Raw genomic sequence first — 24,576 nt, forward strand, 5'->3', positions numbered from 1 at the left:
TTTTTTGATAAATAGCAGAGATAGCTGATCTCACTATTATGAAATTGTGACTGCCTTGTTTCTCCAAATGTTATTAGTGCTACTTTGTAAAAGACAATTTGCATTTTTAGCTCACTGGTCCTTTAAGGGGACTTGGGCCTGTGCTGCGTACTTCTGTCCTCAGGTATTCTGACTGTGTCTGGTCCACTCCCCTTGTTCTATTGAACACTCTCTTCTGTCATACTGTCTCTGCCTGTCCTTGCCTGTCTACCAGGTGACGTCTGAGCTTTGTAGGTGTGTCTCACCTGCCTCCCCTCCCCCCACACGTCTCTCCCTCTCTGATCTGTCTGCATGTCCCTGAAGTAGGAGGCTGTCTCACCTGAGCTGCTCCATTACAGGAAATACCTTCATTCTGGTGGCACCAGAGTGTGGCTGTCACATCCCACCTCTGCACTTTGACCCTCCATCAGGGAGAGAAGAATATGAGCTGCTTTCAGTCCCCCTTAATTCTCTACAGCTAACAGGTAACAATAATAAATGTTTTGTACTTTGTTTTATTCCCCCCTCTATCTCCCCCCCCCCCCCCCTCTCTCAGCCTTTGTTCCTTTGCAGAGCAACCTTTAAACCCATTAGATCGCCATCACAGTGGGAACTGTCAATGTCTGCTCCTTCTATGGTGTGCAATGATTTGCCAAACAGATTCAGTCTCTTCCCTGGTTAGATATTTCTTAATAACACACACACATACTTCTCGGCCCCTGCACAGCAACGCCTTATAAAGTCCAAATAGAATCAATGCAACTTTTAGGTGATGTATAACTTTGGTGTAATGTTTAACTGCCCTCTTGGGTTGTGATCTGGTGCTGGGGAGGGGGGTATTGCAGTTTTGCAACACTTAAATAGAGATAAAATGGTCTATTTTGTTGACACCTGGTTGCAGTCTAATAACTGGCGGGGCTGTACCTTGATGAACACCTAGGACAAGGTTTGTAATACCGAGGAGAACATGTCAGACGTTTGCTGACTGTTTCCATATCGCACAAACCCAGGCAGCAAAAGAGTAGATGGACAGAACTTTAATGATCGACTGACGTTCAGGTGATCCTGTTTATCCAGCTGGGGAGAGTGAACGTATTTAGCTTTAGATGTCTTGAGGGTAAAGTAGAAGGTGGTTGTCGCCAGCTCAGATTTTTTTTTTTTTTTTTGTATTGTCATAATGATTCATGTCCAAGATATGTCTGGTTTATGGTCTGTGAGTCCGGAGGGAGCTGCAAATTCCTTTCAAATCGCTGCTTACCTGCCAACTGTGTGGTCATATTCTGTCTCTGCTTTTCTCACTTTCCAACTGCAACAACCCAGGCTGTAATTACAAGCTTAGAATCTCAGTTAATGAATGCAGCCCGCTGCAGTTGGAAAATAAGTGTGAAAAGCAGAAGCGGCTTTATAACACCGTGAAAAGGGATTGGCATGCACTCTAGGCATACTTGGCATACAGGCCAATGGGCACGGCCTAGGAGAAGAGGCGAAGGAGCCAAACTATTGTTTTATGCTGGTAATCTATACTATTATTGTGTTATATTATTGTTGTTGATTTGCTGAATATGATGAAAAGATAAAATACTACAATGCAGAAAGTGCTACTCTGTCATTTGAGAGTACTCTCCTATCTGCAGATGGCTCACAGAAGCATCCCCACTTGTAAACATACATGGAAACAGGGTGTAAACACACAGGAGGGGAGGAGCTTGTTTAATTATGATTCACTGATACGTGCTAATACCAGGCCATAGTTAAATTGGGCTACTCTGGTTCTTTAGGGGTTAACAGAAAACTGCCATGGTGCTGCCACTTTGTGTTCAGGGTTGCCGACCTTCAGTAAATTTACTGACAGTCATAAATTTGAAGAAAAAAACAACCACCAACAACATTTTGGCTGTTTTCTGACACTGCAGTAATACTCACAGAAGTGTCCCTTGTTTTGAGGTTGTGTAGGTTTGTGAACCCCTTACTTACATCCCCGTCGAGCCTTCCTGTTGTCGATAAAGCTTCCATTTTCAGTTAGGAAAGAAGTGCTGGTGAAAATGATAGCCGTCAGTAAATTGTGACAAACATACCCCAGGGTTAGCCTGCTCCTGTTAGTTACTTGCCACTGACAGTCGTCCGTCGCTCAGAAAACTGCCCCACCGTTGTGTACGAGGGAGGAATCGCATTCGAGATCCTCACCTGCTCACTGGTAGTGTAATAAAAGTCTCTTGTATGATAAGATAGTCTAGAAAAGGGGTTTTCAGCTAAATTATTAATAGACTGTACTCGTGTTATCAGGGAGACACTCTACTGTAAGTGCAAAATGTGCTGTGACCCACAGCAGCCAATCAGGTTCTAGCTCTCATTATTCTTATGTACATTAGAAAATGAAAGAAAACATTTGATTGGCTACTGCGGATAACACCCGTTAGTACACTTTGTGTTGTCGGTGTATCAGTCGTCAACGCACAGTGAAGGCTGCCATTTTGTTGTCTGATTATTTAGCCAATCAGTTCATCAGAATCCAGTTTAGCTTAGAATGGAAAGGCAAATGGTACACTTTAAATAAGGCTTAGGGGTAAATGTATCAAGCCGGTGGGTTTGAAAAGTGGAGATGTTGCCTATAGCAACCAATCGGATTCTAGGGGGCATATTCAATTGTTGGCCTTACAGCCAAAAGTAACGCGCTCCGCGAACTACTACCGTCATTACGGTAATAGTATGTGCAGATATCGGTATTATGGTACTTTTCGTGCTGGATTTCAGCTCGCGGCACAGGGAGCTGCAAGCTGAAATCCGGCTTACTATTACCGTAATACCGGTAATAGTTTCAACGCGGCGGAAACCGTGGACCATTGAATATGCCCCTGCCATTTTGTAGAATGTACTAAATAAATGATAGCTAGAATCTGATTGTTTTTTCAAACCTGCCGGAAAACTCTCAGCTTGATACATTTACCCCCTCGTCTGCATTATGAGCACTGCAGACTACATCATGTATTTGGGCACAGATTCCACTTCCCTGCTAGGTATTGTAAGTTTTTATTGATAATATATATATATATATATTTATATATTCAAATGGGGGGTGTGCATTTTATTTGGAATGTTCGTATTTGTAGCTAAAAGTATCAAACTGTATAGTAATATAGTTCTGTTAATGTATGTATCCATTTCTCTGCTGTCATACTGTTGCAATCAAACATTTAAATGTATCTGTTCTGCGGGAATATTGTTGCAACAATGTGAAACTAAGCAGAATTTCTGGCATTTCTGTTGCTGGGAATATACAGTATGAGGGAGGGAGATGTGAGACCAGACCACTAACTGTTCACACTGAACTGTTATGAGCTAAAATCTCCAGCTCTCAAGTTAATAGGTTGTAAACAACTTAAATATATGTTTACTTTGCCACAAAAAGGCAGCATGTAAGTTAGCTACAAAGACTTTCAAATTGTGTTTGCAGATGAGAGGTACAATGACCAAAAATGTGCATGGAGATTTTTTTTTTTTTTTTAAATTTCACTCTGGTTATTTGAAATGTCTTGTTCTATTCTAGTACGTGTGTGTGTGTGTGTGTGTGTGTGTGTGTGTGTGTGTGTGTGTGTGTGTGTGTGTGTGTGTAGTCTTTTGTAAACATAATCTCTTTCCTGGCTGCTTCGCTTTTCAAGTTATTTATAGTATAATCGCTGACAGCACCCACCCACACCCCTATGGTGGTAAATCATATCTCTGGCATTCATTTTCAGGGCAGTCTCCCTCAGCAACCAGGGTAAACAAATATGCTGTCCGTGATTACATTGTGGATATCTTGGAAACTATGGAAGTCAAGTTAGAGGAGATATATTATATATTTCCCCTTTGTCTGTTTTCTTTAACCTGTTTTCTGTTTCTCTTGCAGATGTAGTGACTATGGAAAGTGTTTCAAAGGATGGGAAAGTATCCGAGGGGGAGGCTGTCAGCCTTCAGCAAACTTTAACATCCACATGTCAAGGCACAGAAGAATCGGACAGCCTGAACCACAATTATGAGACACTTATGGAACTGAAAGCTGATTTGCAGCAGGGAAACTTGGAAGTGCTGACTAGTGGAACCAGTCTACCTCCCTGTAATAAAGCAATAGCTGGCCATGGGTCACATGACGCATCACCATCCAATGATAACACTGACAGATTGCAAAATGTCCCTTTAACCAGCAATCTGGAGGCAGTAGGTGTACTGGTAGAGACACAGGACAGATATACAGACACTGACCAGAGACATCTGAGTAATGAGGAGAGAGCGATGGGATTACCGGAAACATCCAGTGATGAATGGGAGACAGCCAGTGAGGATAGTGTTGCATTTGGAGAAAATGTTGGAACTGATGATATTAAAATAGAAAACTCAAATGGACAGCGGCAGTGTGACACGAAAGATTACAGTAACAGTCAGGAGGACACAGTAGGCATTTTGCACAAAGAGATTTCTAATGATCACTTTGACAGTAAAGAGATCGTCAGTGAGGAGACTGGGCCTCAGGGTCCAGAGACCGTCAGTGAGGAGACTGGGCCTCAGGGTCCAGAGACCGTCAGTGAGGAGACTGGGCCTCAGGGTCCAGAGACCGTCAGTGAGGAGACTGGGCCTCAGGGTCCAGAGACCGTCAGTGAGGAGACTGGGCCTCAGGGTCCAGAGACCATCAGAGAGGAGACTGGGCCTCAGGGTCCAGAGACCGTCGGTGAGGAGACTGGGCCTCAGGGTCCAGAGACCGTCGGTGAGGAGACTGGGCCTCAGGGTCCAGAGACCGTCGGTGAGGAGACTGGGCCTCAGGGTCCAGAGACCGTCGGTGAGGAGACTGGGCCTCAGGGTCCAGAGACCGTCGGTGAGGAGACTGGGCCTCAGGGTCCAGAGACCGTCGGTGAGGAGACTGGGCCTCAGGGTCCAGAGACCGTCGGTGAGGAGACTGGGCCTCAGGGTCCAGAGACCGTCGGTGAGGAGACTGGGCCTCAGGGTCCAGAGACCGTCGGTGAGGAGACTGGGCCTCAGGGTCCAGAGACCGTCGGTGAGGAGACTGGGCCTCAGGGTCCAGAGACCGTCGGTGAGGAGACTGGGCCTCAGGGTCCAGAGACCGTCGGTGAGGAGACTGGGCCTCAGGGTCCAGAGACCGTCGGTGAGGAGACTGGGCCTCAGGGTCCAGAGACCGTCGGTGAGGAGACTGGGCCTCAGGGTCCAGAGACCGTCGGTGAGGAGACTGGGCCTCAGGGTGCAGGCACCGTCGGTGAGGAGACTGGGCTTCTGGGTGCAGAGACCGTCTGTGAGTTGTTTGAAGGAGACTACAGGGAGAGTCTTAATAAAGAGAATGATAACCCAGCTGTAAGTGACAAAGTAGACACTGACCTTAAAGTAAATATCAATGAAGAGAAAGTTGATGACACAAAAGAGACTTTCAGAGAAGAGGTAGATAATAAAGAAACTATAACTGGAGATGACCATAAAGTGACTGTCTGTGAGGGGACCCAGGCTGAGCACGGGGAGGCTGTCACTGAGGGGACCCAGGTTGAGCACGGGGAGGCTGTCACTGAGGGGACCCAGGCTGAGCACAGGGAAGTAGTCACTGAGGAGACCCAGGCTGAGCACAGGGAGGCTGTCACTGAGGGGACCCAGGCTGAGGACGGGGAGGCTGTCACTGAGGAGACCCAGGCTGAGCACGGGGAGGCTGTCACTGAGGAGACCCAGGCTGAGCACGGGGAGGCTGTCACTGAGGGCACCCAGGCTGAGCACGGGGAGAATGTCACTGAGGGCACCCAGGCTGAGCACGGGGAGGCTGTCACTGAGGGCACCCAGGCTGAGCACGGGGAGGCTGTCACTGAGGGCACCCAGGCTGAGCACGGGGAGGCTGTCACTGAGGGCACCCAGGCTGAGCACGGGGAGGCTGTCACTGAGGGCACCCAGGCTGAGCACGGGGAGGCTGTCACTGAGGAGACCCAGGCTGAGCACGGGGAGGCTGTCACTGAGGGGACGCACGCTGAGCACGGGGAGGCTGTCACTGAGGGGACGCAGGCAGAGCACGGGGAGGCTGTCACTGAGGGGACCCAGGCTGAGCAAGGGGAGGCTGTCACTGAGGGGACCGAGGCTGAGCACGGGGAGGCTGTCACTGAGGGGACCCAGGCTGAGCACGGGGAGGCTGCCACTGAGGGCACCCAGGCTGAGCGTGGGGAGGCTGTCACTGAGGAGACCCAGGCTGAGCGCGGGGAGGCTGTCACTGCGGGGACGCACGCAGAGCGCGGGGAGGCTGTCACTGAGGGGACCCAGGCTGAGCAAGGGGAGGCTGTCACTGAGGGGACCCAGGCTGAGCACGGGGAGGCTGTCACTGAGGGGACCCAGGCTGAGCACGGGGAGGCTGTCACTGAGGGGACCCAGGCTGAGCACGGGGAGGCTGTCACTGAGGGGACCCAGGCTGAGCACGGGGAGGCTGTCACTGAGGGGACCCAGGCTGAGCACGGGGAGGCTGTCACTGAGGGGACCCAGGCTGAGCACGGGGAGGCTGTCACTGAGGGGCCCCAGGCTGAGCAGGGGGAGGCTGTCACTGAGGGGACCCAGGCTGAGCAGGGGGAGGCTGTCACTGAGGGGACCCAGGCTGAGCAGGGGGAGGCTGTCACTGAGGGGACCCAGGCTGAGCACGGGGAGGCTGTCACTGAGGGGACCCAGGCTGAGCACGGGGAGGCTGTCACTGAGGGGACCCAGGCTGAGCACAGGGAGGCTGTCACTGAGGAGACCCAGGCTGAGCACGGGGAGGCTGTCACTGAGGAGACCCAGGCTGAGCACGGGGAGGCTGTCACTGAGGAGGACCAGGCTGACTATAAAGAGACTGTTGCTGAGAATACTGTACAAGATATATACAAGCCTGGTAGTAAAGAGACATCTGAAGGGAAGAAAGAAATTGAGAATGAGGACATTAACTTCATAGAAAGTGTCATAATTGAACCATCCAGTGAAGATGGGGATATAGTGAATAAAAGCAGCAAAGAGACCTCCAATGAGGAGAGAGTATTTGAATACCCTAATGAACTCTTTAGTGAAAATTCACAAATTTCTAATGAAAATAAAAGTGACACGGTGAAAGAGAGCGCCACTACCAAGAGTGAGAATGATAACCTTGACAGAAGGTGGGATGTAAAAGAGACTTCAGAGACACCAATTGGGACTATAGAAACGACATATTTAGAAAGCAAAAGACAAGAAGAGCCAGGAGTCACTGAGGTATGGGGAGAGACAAAACTGGAGACTGGTGAGGGTCTTTCTGAGGACCTTCCTGAGATGAACAGTCATGACCCTACACTTAAAGAAGAGCCCTCATATATAGACCGTGTAACCAGTAAAGGATCCCAAGTGGATGTCAGCGGGCAGTTGCGCTTGGAACTAATATTTAAGAAAGAAGAAAATAAGGAAGGACAGACGGACAGGGAGCAGTATATTGATGACATTGACACTCATGCTAACTCCACTGTGTTATTCAAGTCTGAATATGTTACATCTAAGGATTCTCCAAGTGAATCGTCTGATAACCTCGATAAAGACCACAATGATGAAGAACGAAAGAAAAACAATGTCCATGTGGCCTTAGCTTGTGGCCAGGGCCCCAACGAGTTCTGTCTTCAGCAGACAGACATGACATGGAAAGAAGAAAACACATCCTTAAAAGAGACCTCCAGCTTCCAAAAGGAGATGACAGCTGATCAAGAACCACTTCAGATAGACATAAGGGGAGTGGATGTTGGGGTTCCTCCAAGTGGACTCGATGAGCCTGACTACTGTATACTAAAGCCATTTTCTGATACGACTTTTAAAGACTCCCATTTTGAATATGAAAGAGTAGTAAAACTTATCTCACTAGAGACGGCACAAAGTTTATCACGGGAGAATCCATACACCGTTTTGGGAGACCGTAAACTTGAACAACCAGTGATGGATAGTGATCAAGACATAATGGTGTATGATTCAGAAATTGGAAAAGAAACAGAGGAAAATTTTGGAATGAATAACCCTGATCTTGTTCTGAGTTATGATCGAGAGGAAATGGCCAATGTGCCACAGGCTGATCCCTACATCGAGGGGTCTCCTGGGGGTACTGACTCCATTACATCTTCCCTCATCACTACCGCTCCGCAAACCAGAATCCCCAATGAATCTGTGGAACCACAAAAAGATTCCATCTTGTATCCAAAATCTGATGAAAACATAAGTAATACCTACTATGCTCAGGAGAAGAAGGAATATACTTTCAATCCAACTCAGATATTTAATCCCATCCTACTGCAACTAGGCACCCCAGAAGAACCTGGGTTCTACCAGGAAAATACTTTTGAACAAAACACAGGAGAGAAAACCTATCCATGCCGCTTACGCTCACCCCCTCGAGATAACCAGGTCCTCCTGAGAGGTCAGCAACCTGACCACATAGTTGGGAAAAATGATGGTTCCCTTACATCTTCTGATGAAACCTCTGACACCAAGCCATCATTGAATACTCCAGTTGGCCCTCTGTGGCTTCCTCCTCGCCCCGTACGTCACATAGTGGACTCTGGTGGGGCAAAACATTATAGGCCATTGCAACCGTCGGAAAATCAACTGGTAAGACGACCCACGATAAGGCACAAGAGAAATTCTCAAGTAGTTGATCAGCGATTCCCTACAACAAACTTACCTAGAATCCCACAGGAATACTATTCAGAGGAACCCAGTGGTAACCTGCAAAGGAGCCCACAATTGTCGCGCAACAGGGTTCAAATGTCAGCAAAAAATAGGCAATTGGCTCGCCAGGAAATTATTTATGAAGACAAAGAAAAGATCGGTGAACTCAAGAAAGTTACTTCCATGGACAGATTGGCTGGTAGGTGGAATTGGAGTAGAATGGGAAGAATTACTTCTGTTTTAAAAATGTCACTTATGAACTTAGGTCACCTATACAATCTGCTCATCAATAGTAGTAGTATTATTATATTTATGATGTTGGCTACACTATAGGGCATACTGACAATATCCTGCGTCTCATTTTTTTGTTGTTGTGTAGAGCCACGGGTGGTGGTAAGTGGACAATATGAGGTCAAAGATCTACATGTTGTTCTCCACTGGCTCTTCCCTTGAAGAAGAATCAATAATTGATATTTATCTGTCACCAAGTTTACCCTTACACCAAATTCCATCCATGTCTTGTCACACATCCACTGACCTCCTCCAACTTGGGAGATACAGTTTATAGCGCATTAGTGGTGGCTTCTAGAGCCGTTTTATTGCCCCGTCTATGGTCACTAGACCTCAAACACAAGGTGATCAATTTCTAGGTGTCCTCTTGTGACATTCGCAAATGTTTATATTAAGGTTCCTATGTGGTGTTATAGGGTTATAACCAGAGATAGTGACTGAGCAGCTTACTGGCAGTGAGAGTCAAGGACAGGTCTCAGTGTGTCATATTTGTCTTGTTGAGCCAGATTATCTTTACATTGGTCGTCTGAGAGTTAAACAATGATCTGAAACAAAATGGGAAAACTGGAAAGACGATGCCAGGAGTTAGGATCCTACACCTTGTGCGCTGCTTTATTATGCAACTCAGTATGATTTTGAAGGGATAATCAATCTAAAATACTAATTGCTTGAAATAAATAACATATTAATATTAAAAAAAGTATATAATTATTGCAGTGGGTTATAAGAAAATATTTGATTCATAGCAGATATTTTTAGGTACAACAAGCTATTAAAATCTTCCCCGACTCTCTCTACTTGCTCAAGACAAGTATAATAGTAATGGCAATGTCTATTTGATACCTGACATTTCTCAGTTAATAATGCTTGTACTGGTGACCTCTACTGGTTTGCTGGTGGAACTGATGATGAAGAGTAGATATACCTGTAGCAACCAATCAGAATCTGTCATACCATCATCCACAGACAGCAAGAGAACAGAGCCACCTAGTGACCAAGATATTACAAACATTGTAGGATGACCCCCCCCCCCCTGCCAGCAGCAGCTGCCTAAAGGGAGGGGGGGGGGTAACCATCTATGAAACAGATGGGTGCTACATATAATGTATTATTTGGGGGGGAATTCAATATCCCCCGAATTAGCGCTGCGTTAAAGGTATTACTGTTATTACGGTCATTTTAACGCGGCTTTCTGAGCTTCTAGCAAAAAGCCAGCGTTGAAACTACCGTAATAACAGTAATTAAGCCGCGTTACTTATACCAGTAACGCGGTCAATTGAATTACCCCTCAATGTATCAATGTTCCTCATACTCTTTGGGGAAAAGAATTTCAGCAGATCAACGCGTTTAGTCTAATTTTTGTGGAAAACATAGAGGATCAGGTTACTTAGTAATATGTGTATCCCTGTGTCTGAGAGATGATTCGTTCATATGTTGTGGTCTGGTAATATAATCTGCCAATTGTTATTTAGCCCCTAGAGGGCGCTGTTATATACATGACAGCTGTCTCTCAGGTAATGACATACAAATATGCATGAAGGAGAGAAATATGATAAGTGTAGAATGACTTGTACCTATATATACTCATATGTACTTATATATACCGATATATACTCGTATATACCCATAAATACTTATATATATACCCATATATATTCATATATAAGTGTTTGATGGGAAGTTAGACTGTAAGCTCTAATGGGGCAGGGACTGATGTGAGTGAGTTCTCTGTTACAGCGTTGCGGAAGTAGTGGCGCTATATAAATAGCTGATGATGATGAAGAGGGATTCAATCACTGACTCGACTGGCTGCTTCTGATTGGCTCTCACAGCACTTGTCCAATCAGGAGCCAGCTGTCATTTCAGTCAGTGTGTCGAATCCCGCCTCTGATTCCCCTCTCTAGCAATGGTTTCTCCTGCTCCCCAGGAGGGGGGGGGGGGTACTGTGACACCCAATAATATGAAGTTCGGGTAAGAGGGGGGTTAGTTAATAATCCTTTTTGAGGACGCTGTAGGGATTCCTTTTGTGCACAAAACTACGACAAAAAGGATAAAAAGTTTTGTGTGCACCATAACAATATTTTATAACGTCCAGGTATGGAATATTCTACACATACATTGCATTTGTGAATGCTGCAAGATGGCATTTTATATGGGCATAACTGGGAATAATCAGGATTTTGAGGCCGTAGCTCTATGTTTATCACTTACCTGCGTTTTACTTGCACAGTATGTTCGGATTATGGTTTAATTTGTCCACAGTCTGGTACTGCGGTCAGAAGATGATCACACACACACAAATCATCTTCCAACGTAATTTCCCGCCACGCCTGATAATAACTGCACCTTATCCTGTGCTGGTCATTCCCTAAATGTAACTGTATTTTATGTGTCCATTTACCTATAATATCCATATCGGGGTTTAACTTAATCACAGAGATTTAGTTCTGTAAGATCCATACTTGTCAGACACAGACGGCACCGTACAAGATTGTTAATGGGCAAAGAGATCCTTACTCTTAGTAATGGAGGGGTCCAGCAGAATTGTGTTCATTTAATACTGTGACAATATACAAAACATACACGTGACCGTATATAGAGATGTATTTTATGTTGCTGCAGAGGAAGAAGAATCCCCGGAGAAGGACACACTGCCCAGGCACACAGAATCCGTGGTTCTAAGGTCAGTTCAGTGGACATGCTCATAACGTGGGCCGACATTGGTTATTGTGAATTCCACCATTACCTTATAATATTACCTTAGAATATATATATATATATATATATATATATATACACAAGTTAACCCGTGCATGATACTCATGCATTCTAGTCAAATCAAGCTACTTAAGGTGTTAAAAAGGTTCTTGTCATGCATTTGGGCCATAGCCAAGGCCTCCTCAGGGGAAGAGCGTTACTTCCCGACGTAAGCGCCCTTTTTTAACGTGGTTTTGTCCACATGTCACCACCTCATCATTCTTCTCCATCACCTCATCCTTCATTTTCATCGCCACATCTATCCAGATGTCTATCCAGACACAGGGATCTCTCTCAGCGGTCCTGAGTATCACACTCCTCTCGCTCCGTCACCCCCGGCAACCACCAACCACTCCCAACTGTCACTTCTCCTTCAAGAAATGTATATATATATTTTTTAAATCTTTATAAACACTTTTAACAATTAACAAATTAAATTAACAATTTAAAAACATCTTAGTATACCAAATTTCAGCCCTTTCTGAATTTTTTTCCCCACACACACTAAGAATTTAGTAGGTCAGTGTATAAATCCGCCCAGCAGGTGGCGCTGCAGCTTGGTTTTATTTTTTCCACCCACACACAGACAGACTAACACACGCCACTAGACATTTATATTCTATATATATATATATATATATATATATATATATATATATATATATATATATAATGTCACAATTTTCAGGCATTGGGAAAAAAAAATATTTTCCACCTGGTGGTCACAAGTGGTATTGCAGCGTTTGCACATTTTCTAACCTAGGTGTTAGTTGTGCAACAAGTATCTTGTCAAATATGTTGAAAGAATACGCTTTATTCTTTGAGTAATGTATGCAATGTATTTTTTGGATAATTAACAGAGATAAAAGAAGTTTTATTGTTGCATTAAGTAGAAAATAAAGAAAACAGCCTGATCGCTGGAGAAAGGGGCTTATATATCAAACGTTCAGTATCCATACAGTGACTTGTGGCTGCTTTGAATCACCAGGTTGGAGTGAGGTTTTGAACCAGCCCAGGTGAGAGATAAAGCTCGGTTTCCCGGGTCAGACAGAAAGGAACATAAATTGGGTTATTTACCTGTCATATAAAAACATTGGTAATGATAATAAAACAACAACTAATCCTTTTCTTTTATTTCTCCTCTGGTTTAGTCTCATCCTGACTCTTTTTTTTTTTTTTTTTTGGACATCTGTTGACATTTTTGTTTTATTTTAAAGAGTGAAACGAGGACAGGTCCAGCCGCCGCCTTCAGCGCTCAATATTCACCGACGCTACTCCACCCTGATACACTCCTGTAAGTGTTACTGACCTTCCACCCAGCTGACATCATGGCGATAGGCAGCCAACACTCTTTCTCCATCAGCCTTCCTGCAGCATTTACTAAATAAATTGTTCTGCATTTGTCGCTTTGTTCCATGGTTTTCAGAAAGAAATGCGACCGCCACACTGAAGCGTTACTTGCAAAATATACACAGTAAAATTGTTTATTAACTAGTAATTAAGAAAAAAGCTTCAGTGGATTACATTTGCACATATATTTTAGGTAACTGTGCCTTGTGTTTACAGTTCTGTGCTTCCCAGCAATGTGTTTTATATCATTAGGGAAAGGGTGTTTCCATCTGTTGCCATATGAGATGCCGCAGCTCCGTAAAGAACTTTTATGCCACAATCCGGGACAACGACCGTAAACAACTCCCAGCTCATGATGTAGAAGCGTGGCTGAAAAGCACAGAAACGATTAAAATAAAGTAATAGATTTAGGAAAAGGTGCAGGTGGTCCGTCGTCAGCCAATATATTAACACTAGCTAAAGGTTGGAAACCTTTTTAAAGCCACAGACTTGTTATTTCACATAGGTGATGTAAGACTGCAGCTTAGAATCAACAAACATTACCTGAAACACAACATTCTGTAATCGGGAACTATTGTGACATTGAAAGCGAATAGACTTATTACAGCAAAATAATCCAACTTTTCAATGTGGCAATTATTAAATCCCAAATGTAAATAAAAATAATATAAATCATTTTTGGCTTAAGGAAATTGCTGGTGTCTGTTAAAAAAAATCTGACCTCTCCAGTTGCTTAGTTAGAATTCTACATATGATATGTGCAGATTGTGTAACAAACTTAGATCTGTGTTGTGTGGTCATAAAATAAACAACAAATTACTTAATACGTTTATTATTATTATTTTTTCAAATCTGTGCTACTCTGTGAATTAGTTTGCAGAGTAAATAGAGACTATTTTGCAGCATTCTCACTATGTTAATATTCACAAGTGATTTTGTCAATGGTGATTTTATAAACTAAGGGGGATTTCCTCAAGAATGCTGCTTTGTCCTGGAATTCATTGAGTCATCCACCATTTCAATATGATTTAAAGTGGAACTCCACCTCTATAGAGTTCTATTGTCTAGACAGATGTGTCACTCAGGTTATCGCCTCTAAATCTTTCTGTTTCACCCCTCAGCCAGCCTCCTGTACCAGGAGTACAGCGATGTCGCCCTAAACCAAGAGATCCAAAGGCAGAAACCCGGCAACTCCCCCGCGGAGGAGAAGGATCCAGGCTCTCCGAGACTCCGCAGGCGGATTCTGTCATCCCAGGATTCTTACCTGCAGCGGCTGTCCGTCTCCTCCGCTGACTCCCTGTGGCAGGACCTCCCTAAGATTCGGGATAGCTCCACCTTTCTGACCATGACCCGCGAGGAGCAGAAGCTTCAGGAGGTTAGAGGGTCCTGTGCCTGGAGGGGGGGGACACTCCTAATTATCCTAGAAACTGGTCCTGGTGTGGACCTGTCGCCTACACACAGTGGAGGCCGCCATCTTGTGTCTGAACCAGTGACCTCCCCGAGGCAACTGATACTTTTTTGCCTCACATCTCAGAGATGTCGCCAATTCCTAATGAATTGACCGTCTGCCACTTCATGAATATTGGCGCAGTCCAAAAAATGGCCGACAGTGTGTGTGGGCAACAGGGGAACGTAAACAAACCGCCTGTATATTTACATCCGAGGAGGGCGGACTTTTCTATCAACAAAAGTGAACAAAGGTCAGCTGGGTATGTTCCACATTGGGGTCCCTTGATTAGAGAATTTTTTTTTTTTAATTACAATATTTCGAATACGGGTGGGAGGAATTGTTTGTGTTGGAAAAGATCCGGCGAAAACAGGAGTTACCAAACCCCCCCGGGAGCTATTTACCATGGACAGCGGAGCTACAAGTACCAGCGCTGTCCTATCGCTGTCACCATTTTTGGACGGCGTTGGAGGGTGAATATTTAAAGCAAGGCGTTATTTGAAAATGAATGGTCCGATTTTTTTAAAAAAAATATTTAATTAGTTATTTTTCCCACAAATCTGTAACTGGAATCCCAAGTCCAGACTTCCGTTGCCCATGTCCAAGTCGGCGCACACATGCCCAGATGGACCATAGACCTAGCTGGCGAAGCAGTAAGAGTCCTCTTGTTGAATAGCGACAAAACACGATGTTCCATCGCTGCTATAAACAACGATAGAAAATCTATGGTTTTCGCAGCTGGATCATAAATATACCCATAGGTCTTGGATTAACACATGGCAATAGTTATTACAATGAGGTTCTCCCAAAAAAAAAATTTTTTTAACGCCAAATAAACATAATCTCTAATCTCTGTCTCGTTGTCTCGCTTTTGTTCTCTCGTTCCCTCGCTCTCGTTCCCTCGCTCTCGTTCCCTCGCTCTCGTTCCCTCGCTCTCGTTCCCTCGCTCTCGTTCCCTCGCTCTCGTTCCCTCGCTCTCGTTCCCTCGCTCTCGTTCCCTCGCTCTCGTTCCCTCGCTCTCGTTCCCTCGCTCTCGTTCCCTCGCTCTCTCTCTTTCTCCTTCCATTCCTGTGTGTCAGTTGAGTTCCTTGCTTTGGGTCTTCAGGATTTCTCAACTGTCTGTCTGATGTCTCTCCGCTCTCAGGCTAAATTTGAACTCATCATGTCCGAAGCCCTCTACCTGCGCAGTCTGAATATCGCCGTCGACCACTTTCAGCGCAGCACGGAGCTCCATGACGTTGTCGGTGCTCAGGATCGCCAGTGGCTGTTCTCCCGTCTGTCCGAAGTCCGTGATGCCAGCTCCGAGTGAGTGCTTTGCTCCCATTGGGTAGTCTTTTTTTTTTTTTTTTTTTTTTTGTTATTGGCTCCAACCACATGAAACTAGCACATTGGACATAACAATAGCCCCAGCCTATGGAATTGTGCCTAAAACGAAAACACACTTATTAATGGGTAATTTTCTGCCTGACAGATGAAACATGTATCTTAATGCTATGTAATCTGGCCTCTAGGTGGCGCTGTTCTGTTGATGTTTATGAATGACCCCTAATTTTATTTTGAACAATCAATATGCGAGTTACCTCGCATACACAGTAAATATTAAAATAAATTTATATATGAGAGTAGTATATGAGCTCTACTTTAGGTGTACAATTGGAGATCAGGACAAATCTTGCCCCCCCCCCCCCATATCTGATGTGCTTCGTGTGTAACTTTGCTTAAATCTGGCTACACACTAGAGGGTTTTCAGCCGATTGTCAGGCCAATCATTTGATAAACGACTGTTCGGCCCGATATCGCATTAACGTGTACACCGTTTAGTAAATATACCCCTTGAAGTAAGTGCAAAAACTAATAGAAGAAATACCCTATCAGATCAATTTAACACTTGAAAAGTAAAATTTGGTAGACCAGTGTCATGATATATTGTATATGAATATCCTTATTCCAGTAGAAAATACATTGAATTATCAAGCTGAGGCAATGTTATTTAATTGGGTTAATTATGGTTGATCTTCAAATGTAGCTGGGGGACTTGGCTTATTTTATTTATATAAGATATGTTGGAGTTTCTGAACCAAAGTTGGGATTCTTAAACCATTCATCCTGGGTGGAAATCATGTGAGTTGCATTTCTTTGTTCTTTCTTAATTGTTCTATTGATGTTCCATTTTATATCCTATGATTGCATATAAATGAACAGACATTAGTCAGCATGAACATAAAACATATTTTGTATTTTTGGAATGAATACATGTTTGAGTGTGTATTGATGATTGTCCATATCTCATCAGTTTCCTCTTTGATTTGGAAGAAGAATTTGAGAGCAACATGTACAACTTCCAGGTGTGTGATGTGGTCATCGCCCATGAACCGCATTTCCGCAGAGTCTACCTGCCGTACGTCACCAACCAGAGCTACCAGGACCGGACCTTCCAGAGGTTGATGTAAGCAGACCTGTGCTATCGGTTAACCTATAAATCGGGGGGTCAGGGTTCCGCTCGTTACCGTGCATGCCCTGAGGCTATCAGGAGTTATATAGTCATTTTGCAGCATCCTATCAATGTCAGAAAATGATTTCTGTTTGTGGTTTAGGAGTGGTAACCCAAGGTTTCAGCAAGTTTTGGCAAAACTGGAGAATGACCCTGTGTGCCAGAGATTGAGCCTCAAATCCTTCCTCATACTCCCCTTTCAGAGAATCACTCGCCTCCGCCTGCTCCTACAGGTAAAGCTTACCCCATCTGTTATATGTAATGTCTAGTGCCACGTTTGGACAATTTGGTCTGTACCAATCCAGTTGCCCAACCAGATCTGCATTACAGACAAAGCTGAGTGAGGCTGATTGATCTGCTGTTATAGAGGCACCTGGACCTGCACAAGGTTATTCCAGATCAGTAAAACAGGAAAAAATCACTAATTGGATTTATTTTTATAACATTGATTATAGAATATGTTGTTGTGGTCGGGGCTGTATAAATAGGACCCTGTAACCCATAGCAACTAGACATGCAATTTTTCCATTGATACTAGAGGAGTGACAGCTAGACTCTGATTGGTTGCTGTGGATGACAGAACACGCCTGCTCGCTGCCGTGACAATATCTGCGATGATCGCCATACACCGTCACCTGACCCTGAATCTGTGGCTTTAGCAGTCTATGGGGTAGATTTATCAAACCTTTTTTAAAAAAAAAAAGTGGAGGTGTTGCCCACAGCAACCAATCAGATTCTAGCTGTGATTTTAGAATGTACCAGATAAATATTAGCTAGAATCTGAATGGTTGCTATTGGCAACATCTCCACCTTTTTCCTTTTTAGACAGTTTGATAAATCTACTATATATCATGTTTGATGTAGTTAATGAAGCTGAGGTGCAGTTCCGTTTTTCATACCTGTCCTGCATGTGTTGACTTCTAAGGTTATGTCCGTGACGTGAGCCAATCCGTTGTTCAGTGACTCTCTCCAATTATCTTCCTTCCCTTCCACAGAACATATTGAAGCGATCGGCTCCAGGGTCCAATGAGGAACTACAAGCCACTGATGGACACAATGCACTTGAGAAGGTAGAACAAGGTTTCATGTTCTTGCAAGGAATGGAAATGTTGCCTTAAATTATCCTTAAATTAAATTATCCTTCTTCTGGGGCTAGACTGTTGTGGTGGTGACGGGGTTGGTGGGTTGCCCCATCTGACCACCTCTAGCTGGGATGCTCATTGAGAGCAAAGAGACTGGGAGGTACGATCGGCAGTGCCCTACCCAGATGGCCTCCCCCCATTTTCTCCCCAACGCTATAATTTCAGGGTCCGTCTTCCTCTCTTTACGCTGCGAGAAAGCTACTGAATCTGTTTTCATATTTCTATTCAGAAGCCGCTGGTATGAGGCCGTTCTGGAACAATTAGCGCGCAGTCTATATTTGTGTTTCTTAATATTTGCATTAAATTCACGGTGACCAGAGGACTTCATCCTAGACAAAGGCGCTCTGAATAACTGTGTGCGGTCTCCTAACCCCAGACGTGTTTCTGTTTGTGAGACAGACGTGTCTCGCAAGAGACATCCATTACAGAGCACTTGAGGGCTCGGTAACCTGACCGACGAGAGCTGATAAAACACTTGAGCTGGGTCTGGGTTACAGATACAAACAGAGACTGATTTAAAGATGTTTTTTTAAATATACTGGAAGGAAACCGGTTTCCATTTAGTCAAATCCATGCTAAACAGCGGGCGACAATGGTTTCATTCTCCAGGGAAAGGTCACATATTTTAATACAATGCAAATGGATATCAGTTATGTTTTATTTTGATTGTCTCCTATGCAAAATCTATTTTAGGTGTACCAATCGCCGACACACAGTAAAGGCAGCCATTTGTTTTAGCTAAACCTCGCAGCCTATCCGTTTGCCGATAACTAGTGACATCACTGGCGGAGGCGGCCTCCACTGTGTTTAATTACATTAATGTTACCTGTGACTAATTCTCCCCAGTATAAAACGTTATAACTCCCGGTCTCGTGTCCTCTCTGTCTCACAGCTGATAAGAGACTGCAATGAGAGTGTTCAGAGGATGAAGGACACAGAGGAGCTGATTCTGCTAAACCAGAAGATTCAGTTTGAATGCAAGGTGCGTGCCTAGGATTACCTGGCCTGGTGCGTGCCTAGGATTACCTGGCCTGGTGCGTGCCTAGGATTACCTGGCCTGGTGCGTGCCTAGGATTACCTGGCCTGGTGTGTGCCTAGGATTACCTGGCCTGGTGTCTCTGGGTCCTGGGTGTTTTTATATTCTGTGGGCTGAACATGTGTACACATATAAGGTAGACAAAATAAATGTAGACATGGAAACAAGGGGTATGGTGGTCCCTGCTCATTAGAGAGCTTACAGTCTAAGTGGAAGAGGGCACAGCTGAAACAAGAGGAGCAAATGTGCCTCAGAGTGGAGATTGGGACAGATGTGAGGATCTATTAGTGTGAATAGTGTTATCGAGGATAAGGTCACCTCTAAAAAAGAGATGGGTTTTCAAAGAGCATCTAAAGATTTGAAGGCTGTGGATAAGTCTGATTGAGTGTGGTAGGGAATTCCATAAGTGGGGAGCAGCACGGGAGAAGTCTTGTAGGCGGGAGTGAGAGGTGGATACCAGAGATGAGACAGAGGTAGATCTAAGAGGGCGGGAGGGAGAGTATTTTGAGATGAGATTTCAGATGTATGACGAGGTGGTGGTGTTGAGGGCTTTGTAGGCGAGTTATTTGAATTGGATTCTGTAGGACACATGGAGCCAGTGTAGGGAGTTATAGAGTGGAGCGACGAGAGAGGAACAGCCGTCATGCCACAATATATAGGATGGATTGAAGCTGGGATAGATGGGAATGCCAAATAGGAGGAGACTGTAGTGGTCGTGGAGGAGGATTAGGAGAGGCTGGATAAGAGTTTTGGTTGAATCTTGAGTAAGAAAAGGGCTTATTAAAGATATCCGTAAGATTAACAGGGGTCTTTCTCTAGCAAAGGTCACATCTGTGTCTTATTAAATTTGGACAGATCTCACAGGTCGCCCATGTGTGCACATGATCTAACATGAGTATAGCGGTCACTGACCTCTAAGCTTATGTGAGTGCAAGCTCTTGGGATTAAAAGTGAAATAACATTTTTAACAAAACTCTTCTACTGAGGAGAAAATATCTGGAAAAAGGCCTATCTGGCTTAAAAGTATATATAGTATAGTATCAAATGAGTCTGGATAAGGGAAAGAGGAAGCCCTGCGGCTATTAAGGGGTTAAGCCTCAGAGATATCCAGGGAGAAGATAACAAATTTTGGAGTATGGGTCTTAATCAGTCCTCTTGTCTTTTCAGATCTTTCCCCTCATCTCCCAGTCTCGCCGCCTTGTTAAACATGGAGAGGTGACGTCTCTTGAGTTCAATTCTCCCAGTTTCAAATGGAAGGTGACAACACGGCCTGTCTATCTGCATCTCTTCAACGATTGTCTCCTGCTGTCTCGCGTGAGAGAGTGAGTCTAATTCTGTGGGTTTCTCTCTGGACACTGCCATATTGCGCTCTCAGCAGCTCGTTAATAGATTAGCGAGTGCTGAATGGTCTTTGATCACTTAGGAGGGAGATGTTCTCTGGATATATCTGTCCTCTTTCAAACGAACATTAAAAACCCACCTTTTCCTTAAAGCCTTCCAGTCTCATGCCTAAACTCCCACCGGTCGGCTACCTCTCTTTCTCATCCCTTCTTCCCTTCTCCCCCTTCCTCGACTCCGTCTCCGTTTCTCCCGTCTCTCCGTCTCATCCATGTGTCTGTCTGTCTTCCCCTCCCTTTAGATTGTTCGCACCTTTGAGCAGGGCTCTCCTACCTTCTGTTTCCATCACTTTTAACTGCGCTCTCCAGCTACTCTGCTCACCTCCTCTCAGTCCCTCTGCCCTCTGTCTCCTCTCGCTTCTCTCCGCTCCCCTCAGTGACTCTCAACCTGTCATCCGTGCCCACCCTCTTGGGCCATAGTTACCTGCCTGTACTCACTTTTCCCCTCCCTCCCTCTCTTTCATGCTGTGCCTGAGCCCCCAGAGTTATAGTGCTTACTGTTACTTGTAATGTGCTGTTTCACCTTGTACTGTGCCATTGTTTGTCCTTGTACGGCGCTACGGATACTTTGTGGCGCCCTATAAATAAAAATTAATAATAATAATAATAATAATAATGTTATTAGTGAAATTCTAGCTCTGGGGATCCGATAGTGGCCAATATACTCATATACATTTAATTTAACATAGAAAAATAATCCCACGACTATATTGCATTAACACATTGTTAATGCTGATATCCACCTGTTTTACATAAACTCTATCTTAATATATATGTTAATACACAGCTTATCCATTGCCCAAAACACTCACTTGTGCCTCTTGTATGTCTCCCATTGTTACCTATTAGACTGTAAGCTCTTGTGAGCAACCCACCCTCTGTGTGTTTGAATGTATGATCCTATATTGCTACCAATGTATGTTCATTGTACAGCGCTACAGGATATGTTGGTGCTTCATAAAGATATAATAATTTAGTGTTTTGTTGTATGGTGTTGTACTGTGTTATATATTAATCACTAGAGAAGTTCTTAGACAGAAGAAGTTGAGATTGCGGAACGGGTGTCAGTCAGTATATATATACTGTTATTGACCACCTACACTCGCCCACGTTGTACAAGGGGATATCTGTCATTGGCAGATACTGCGGAGGGTGGGAGGTATGGGATTGGAGATGATATTTCACAGTTGTTCCCCATCCTGGTGCCATCACTAGGAAGCCTAATAGTGAGTGCAGTGATATCATCTGTTGCCGACTCAGGGGCAGACCGCTCCGGCCAGAGGCGGAACTAGCGTGCTGTGAGCCCCAGTGCAGGGAAGTGGAGAGGAGAGAACCAGGGCCTACAGCTCGCTAAATCCCTGTGCAGTGGGACCCATTATCTCCATGGGCCCCGGTGCATCCACCTGCTGTACCAATGGTAGTTCCGCCATTGGATCTGGCCTTCCACGCCCCACAATCATTTCAGAGGGATGGTTTCAGAGGGATGGTTTAATGACGCGGGAAGTGGAAACTGGGAGAAGTCTTCATCGAGAGATCCAGCAAAGCAGCAGGAGACTTGCATTGACATAGCCCGTTCATCATTTTACTATGGGGCCCAGAAGGGTTTAGTTATGTCATTAGGTGGGCCCTGTAGCAGAAGGCCCTTTTGTTCTTTGATTAAAATAGTCCTATTAAATTGTTACCCTGACCTCATCTGTGTTTTTGTGCAGATCCATGACAACAAATGTTAGCTCTTGGGGCAAGAAAGAAAACGGACACCCCTTGTCCTCAAGTTTAACTAAATTAACCTAAAATATTACTTTCCTTGTGTCTCCCTTCAGCTTTGCGCCCAGGGCGGATGCTCGTTTTTCAGCTCAGCCCTCGTTACTCGTAATGATATGTTTCTGCTGTGTTGTAGGGGCGGACGTTTCGTGGTGTTTGATCATGCTTCTGAATTCCGAGTGGAACGCTGTCAAGTGAAACTGCACACCAATCAGAAGAACGTTTTCCGCGTGTTCCTACGGGACTCTGCCGCTTTGGGACGTGAGGTCCCTCAAGACATTCGAGAGACAGAATACATCTTCCGGACTGAGACACAGTGAGTGTTGTCTTTATGACGCCAGCTGATTGCTAAAGTGAAAACGCTCATTAACCCTCTACGTAAGAAGCGATACATCATGACACTTAAACATACTTTATAGCACAATACAAGACATATGGCATACAATATGACGTTCTACACTATACATCACGTACTGCGCTGTTTATTCATTCACACAAACAAGACAACATCATAATCTCTTAGTAGCCTGTGAATCGATTTGTGGATCAGTGATTTGTGGGAGTGGCCATCAAGACCGACGAGGAATTTTGGGCCCCATTACAGCAACTTGATAGGGACCCTTCCATAGCCACTGTGGGTGGGGGGTGTTCGCATCAGGTTAGTGGCTCCTCCCACTACACACAGGCCCGGGTAGCGGTACAATGTGCCCTTCCCTTCCCCTCTCTGCTCCCCTGGTGGCCATTTCTACAAAGGACGGAATGGGGGGAATTCAATTGGCCGCAAGATGTTGTTTTTGTGTTGTTTTTTTTTAAAAAGCATAAAAAATTTTTTTTAAAAATCCCACACGGGTTTTTAACTGATATAGCTACCGTTTTTAGTTAACGCAGTTAAAACTCGTGCAATTCAATTGAAAAAATGTTAACACTGCCCCCACGCGTTAATCATGTTTGGGAGTGAAGGGGAGTGTTTAACGCGGTCATGTATAACAAAAAAAAAAAGGATTGGCATACATTTGCATACATTAGATTGCATTACACAACCTACTTTTTGATAATATAAACATTACAGTACTTTCTTTAGCATATTTTTTTATTTCACTATTTTTTTTTTTACTATAGAATCATCTATACCATGTCAAAACACGGTAGTACATACATATCTGTACAAAAAACATACATAAATATATTTATTAGTGATTTTTTTTTTTTCCCCAATAAAATCAACTTTTACATGTTAGGCATTACTGATAAACATAGTTTCTTTTTTTTTTTCATTTTTACATGATTTCAAACAGTTTTCTTAGTTTTTTTATTTTTAGCACACCCCAAAGAGGTGCGAGATAAAACAGCATATTTTCCTGTTTAACACGCCGCATTAAAAAAACAATTGAACAGCTTTTAGCGCGGCTGCCTCTTGCACACCCTATACTTTCAATAGACCTTCTACAGGAGCGCGAGAGGATCGTTTCATGAAAAAAACGGAGCTTTAAAAAATGGAATTGAATTGCGGGTAAAGTTAACCCGCTCGAAAATGTTAAAAAAAACATCGTTAAAATGAATTAACGCGGTGTTGAAAAATATCTTGCGGTTAATTGAATTGCCCCCAATATATGATTGGCGGACTGCTGAGGGGGTGCAGAGACGACCCCCTGAGTTTGCTCAGATCCGGCAGCGATGTTAAGGAGAGTTATCCACTATTGTTCCCATAATTCTACTCCAGTGGTTCTAAAAACCACTGCCTCGCCAGCAGGGCATGTTTTCTGGATCTCCTCAGAGGTGGATGTATAAAATTGGTTGAACCAGTGATTTGTGTATGTGGAACCTATTATAATGTACACGACGCCAGCGTCCATGACTTTGGGTGTTTTATTGTATGGGGTTACACACGATTCCCGCGCTCAATCTCTGTCTAACCTATCACACAGGTTATATATATATATATATATATATATATATATGCTGAATCTCCCCCAAAACAGCGCGCTCACATCCACACACCCAGGTTCTGTCACCACCTTTTGAATAAGGGCAATAGGACCCCAATATACTGCCCCACACTGGCACACAACACTCCTTGTTACATACAGGTTAGCAAGTCACACACCAGCAATGAAAGGGTTAACATTTAACACCTTAAGACCGTTACACAAATAAAAACGCTGGCTTGTTAGTCAAATGTATGAACAATTCACACACCAGCATTCAAAGGGTTAACATGGTCAATCGATACT

The 24,576-nt window shown here is 44.3% G+C and overlaps 1 protein-coding gene across 3 annotated transcripts in view; it reads left to right on the forward strand.

Moving 5' to 3' along the window:
* Positions 1 to 294: 294 nt before the first annotated feature.
* The window catches only part of LOC142160762 (uncharacterized), a 29,385-nt gene continuing 5,103 nt past the window's right edge, over positions 295 to 24,576 (forward strand). The window contains exons 1-12 of one of the 3 annotated variants that reach the window (XM_075215740.1): positions 295 to 503; positions 3,905 to 8,872; positions 11,587 to 11,647; positions 12,939 to 13,015; positions 14,193 to 14,446; positions 15,663 to 15,823; positions 16,812 to 16,964; positions 17,113 to 17,242; positions 18,005 to 18,079; positions 19,044 to 19,133; positions 20,355 to 20,509; positions 22,482 to 22,661. In XM_075215740.1, coding sequence (XP_075071841.1) covers positions 3,916 to 8,872; positions 11,587 to 11,647; positions 12,939 to 13,015; positions 14,193 to 14,446; positions 15,663 to 15,823; positions 16,812 to 16,964; positions 17,113 to 17,242; positions 18,005 to 18,079; positions 19,044 to 19,133; positions 20,355 to 20,509; positions 22,482 to 22,661 — 6,293 coding nt within the window. In that variant the 5' untranslated portion in view covers positions 295 to 503; positions 3,905 to 3,915. Of the gene's footprint in view, positions 504 to 900; positions 965 to 989; positions 1,078 to 3,904; positions 8,873 to 11,586; positions 11,648 to 12,938; positions 13,016 to 14,192; positions 14,447 to 15,662; positions 15,824 to 16,811; positions 16,965 to 17,112; positions 17,243 to 18,004; positions 18,080 to 19,043; positions 19,134 to 20,354; positions 20,510 to 22,481; positions 22,662 to 24,576 lie in introns of those variants that run through there. The other 2 variants (XM_075215742.1, XM_075215741.1) reach the window with 2 other exon arrangements.

This window comes from Mixophyes fleayi, chromosome 6 (genome assembly GCF_038048845.1).
Source record: "Mixophyes fleayi isolate aMixFle1 chromosome 6, aMixFle1.hap1, whole genome shotgun sequence".
Classification (NCBI taxonomy): domain Eukaryota; kingdom Metazoa; phylum Chordata; class Amphibia; order Anura; family Limnodynastidae; genus Mixophyes; species Mixophyes fleayi.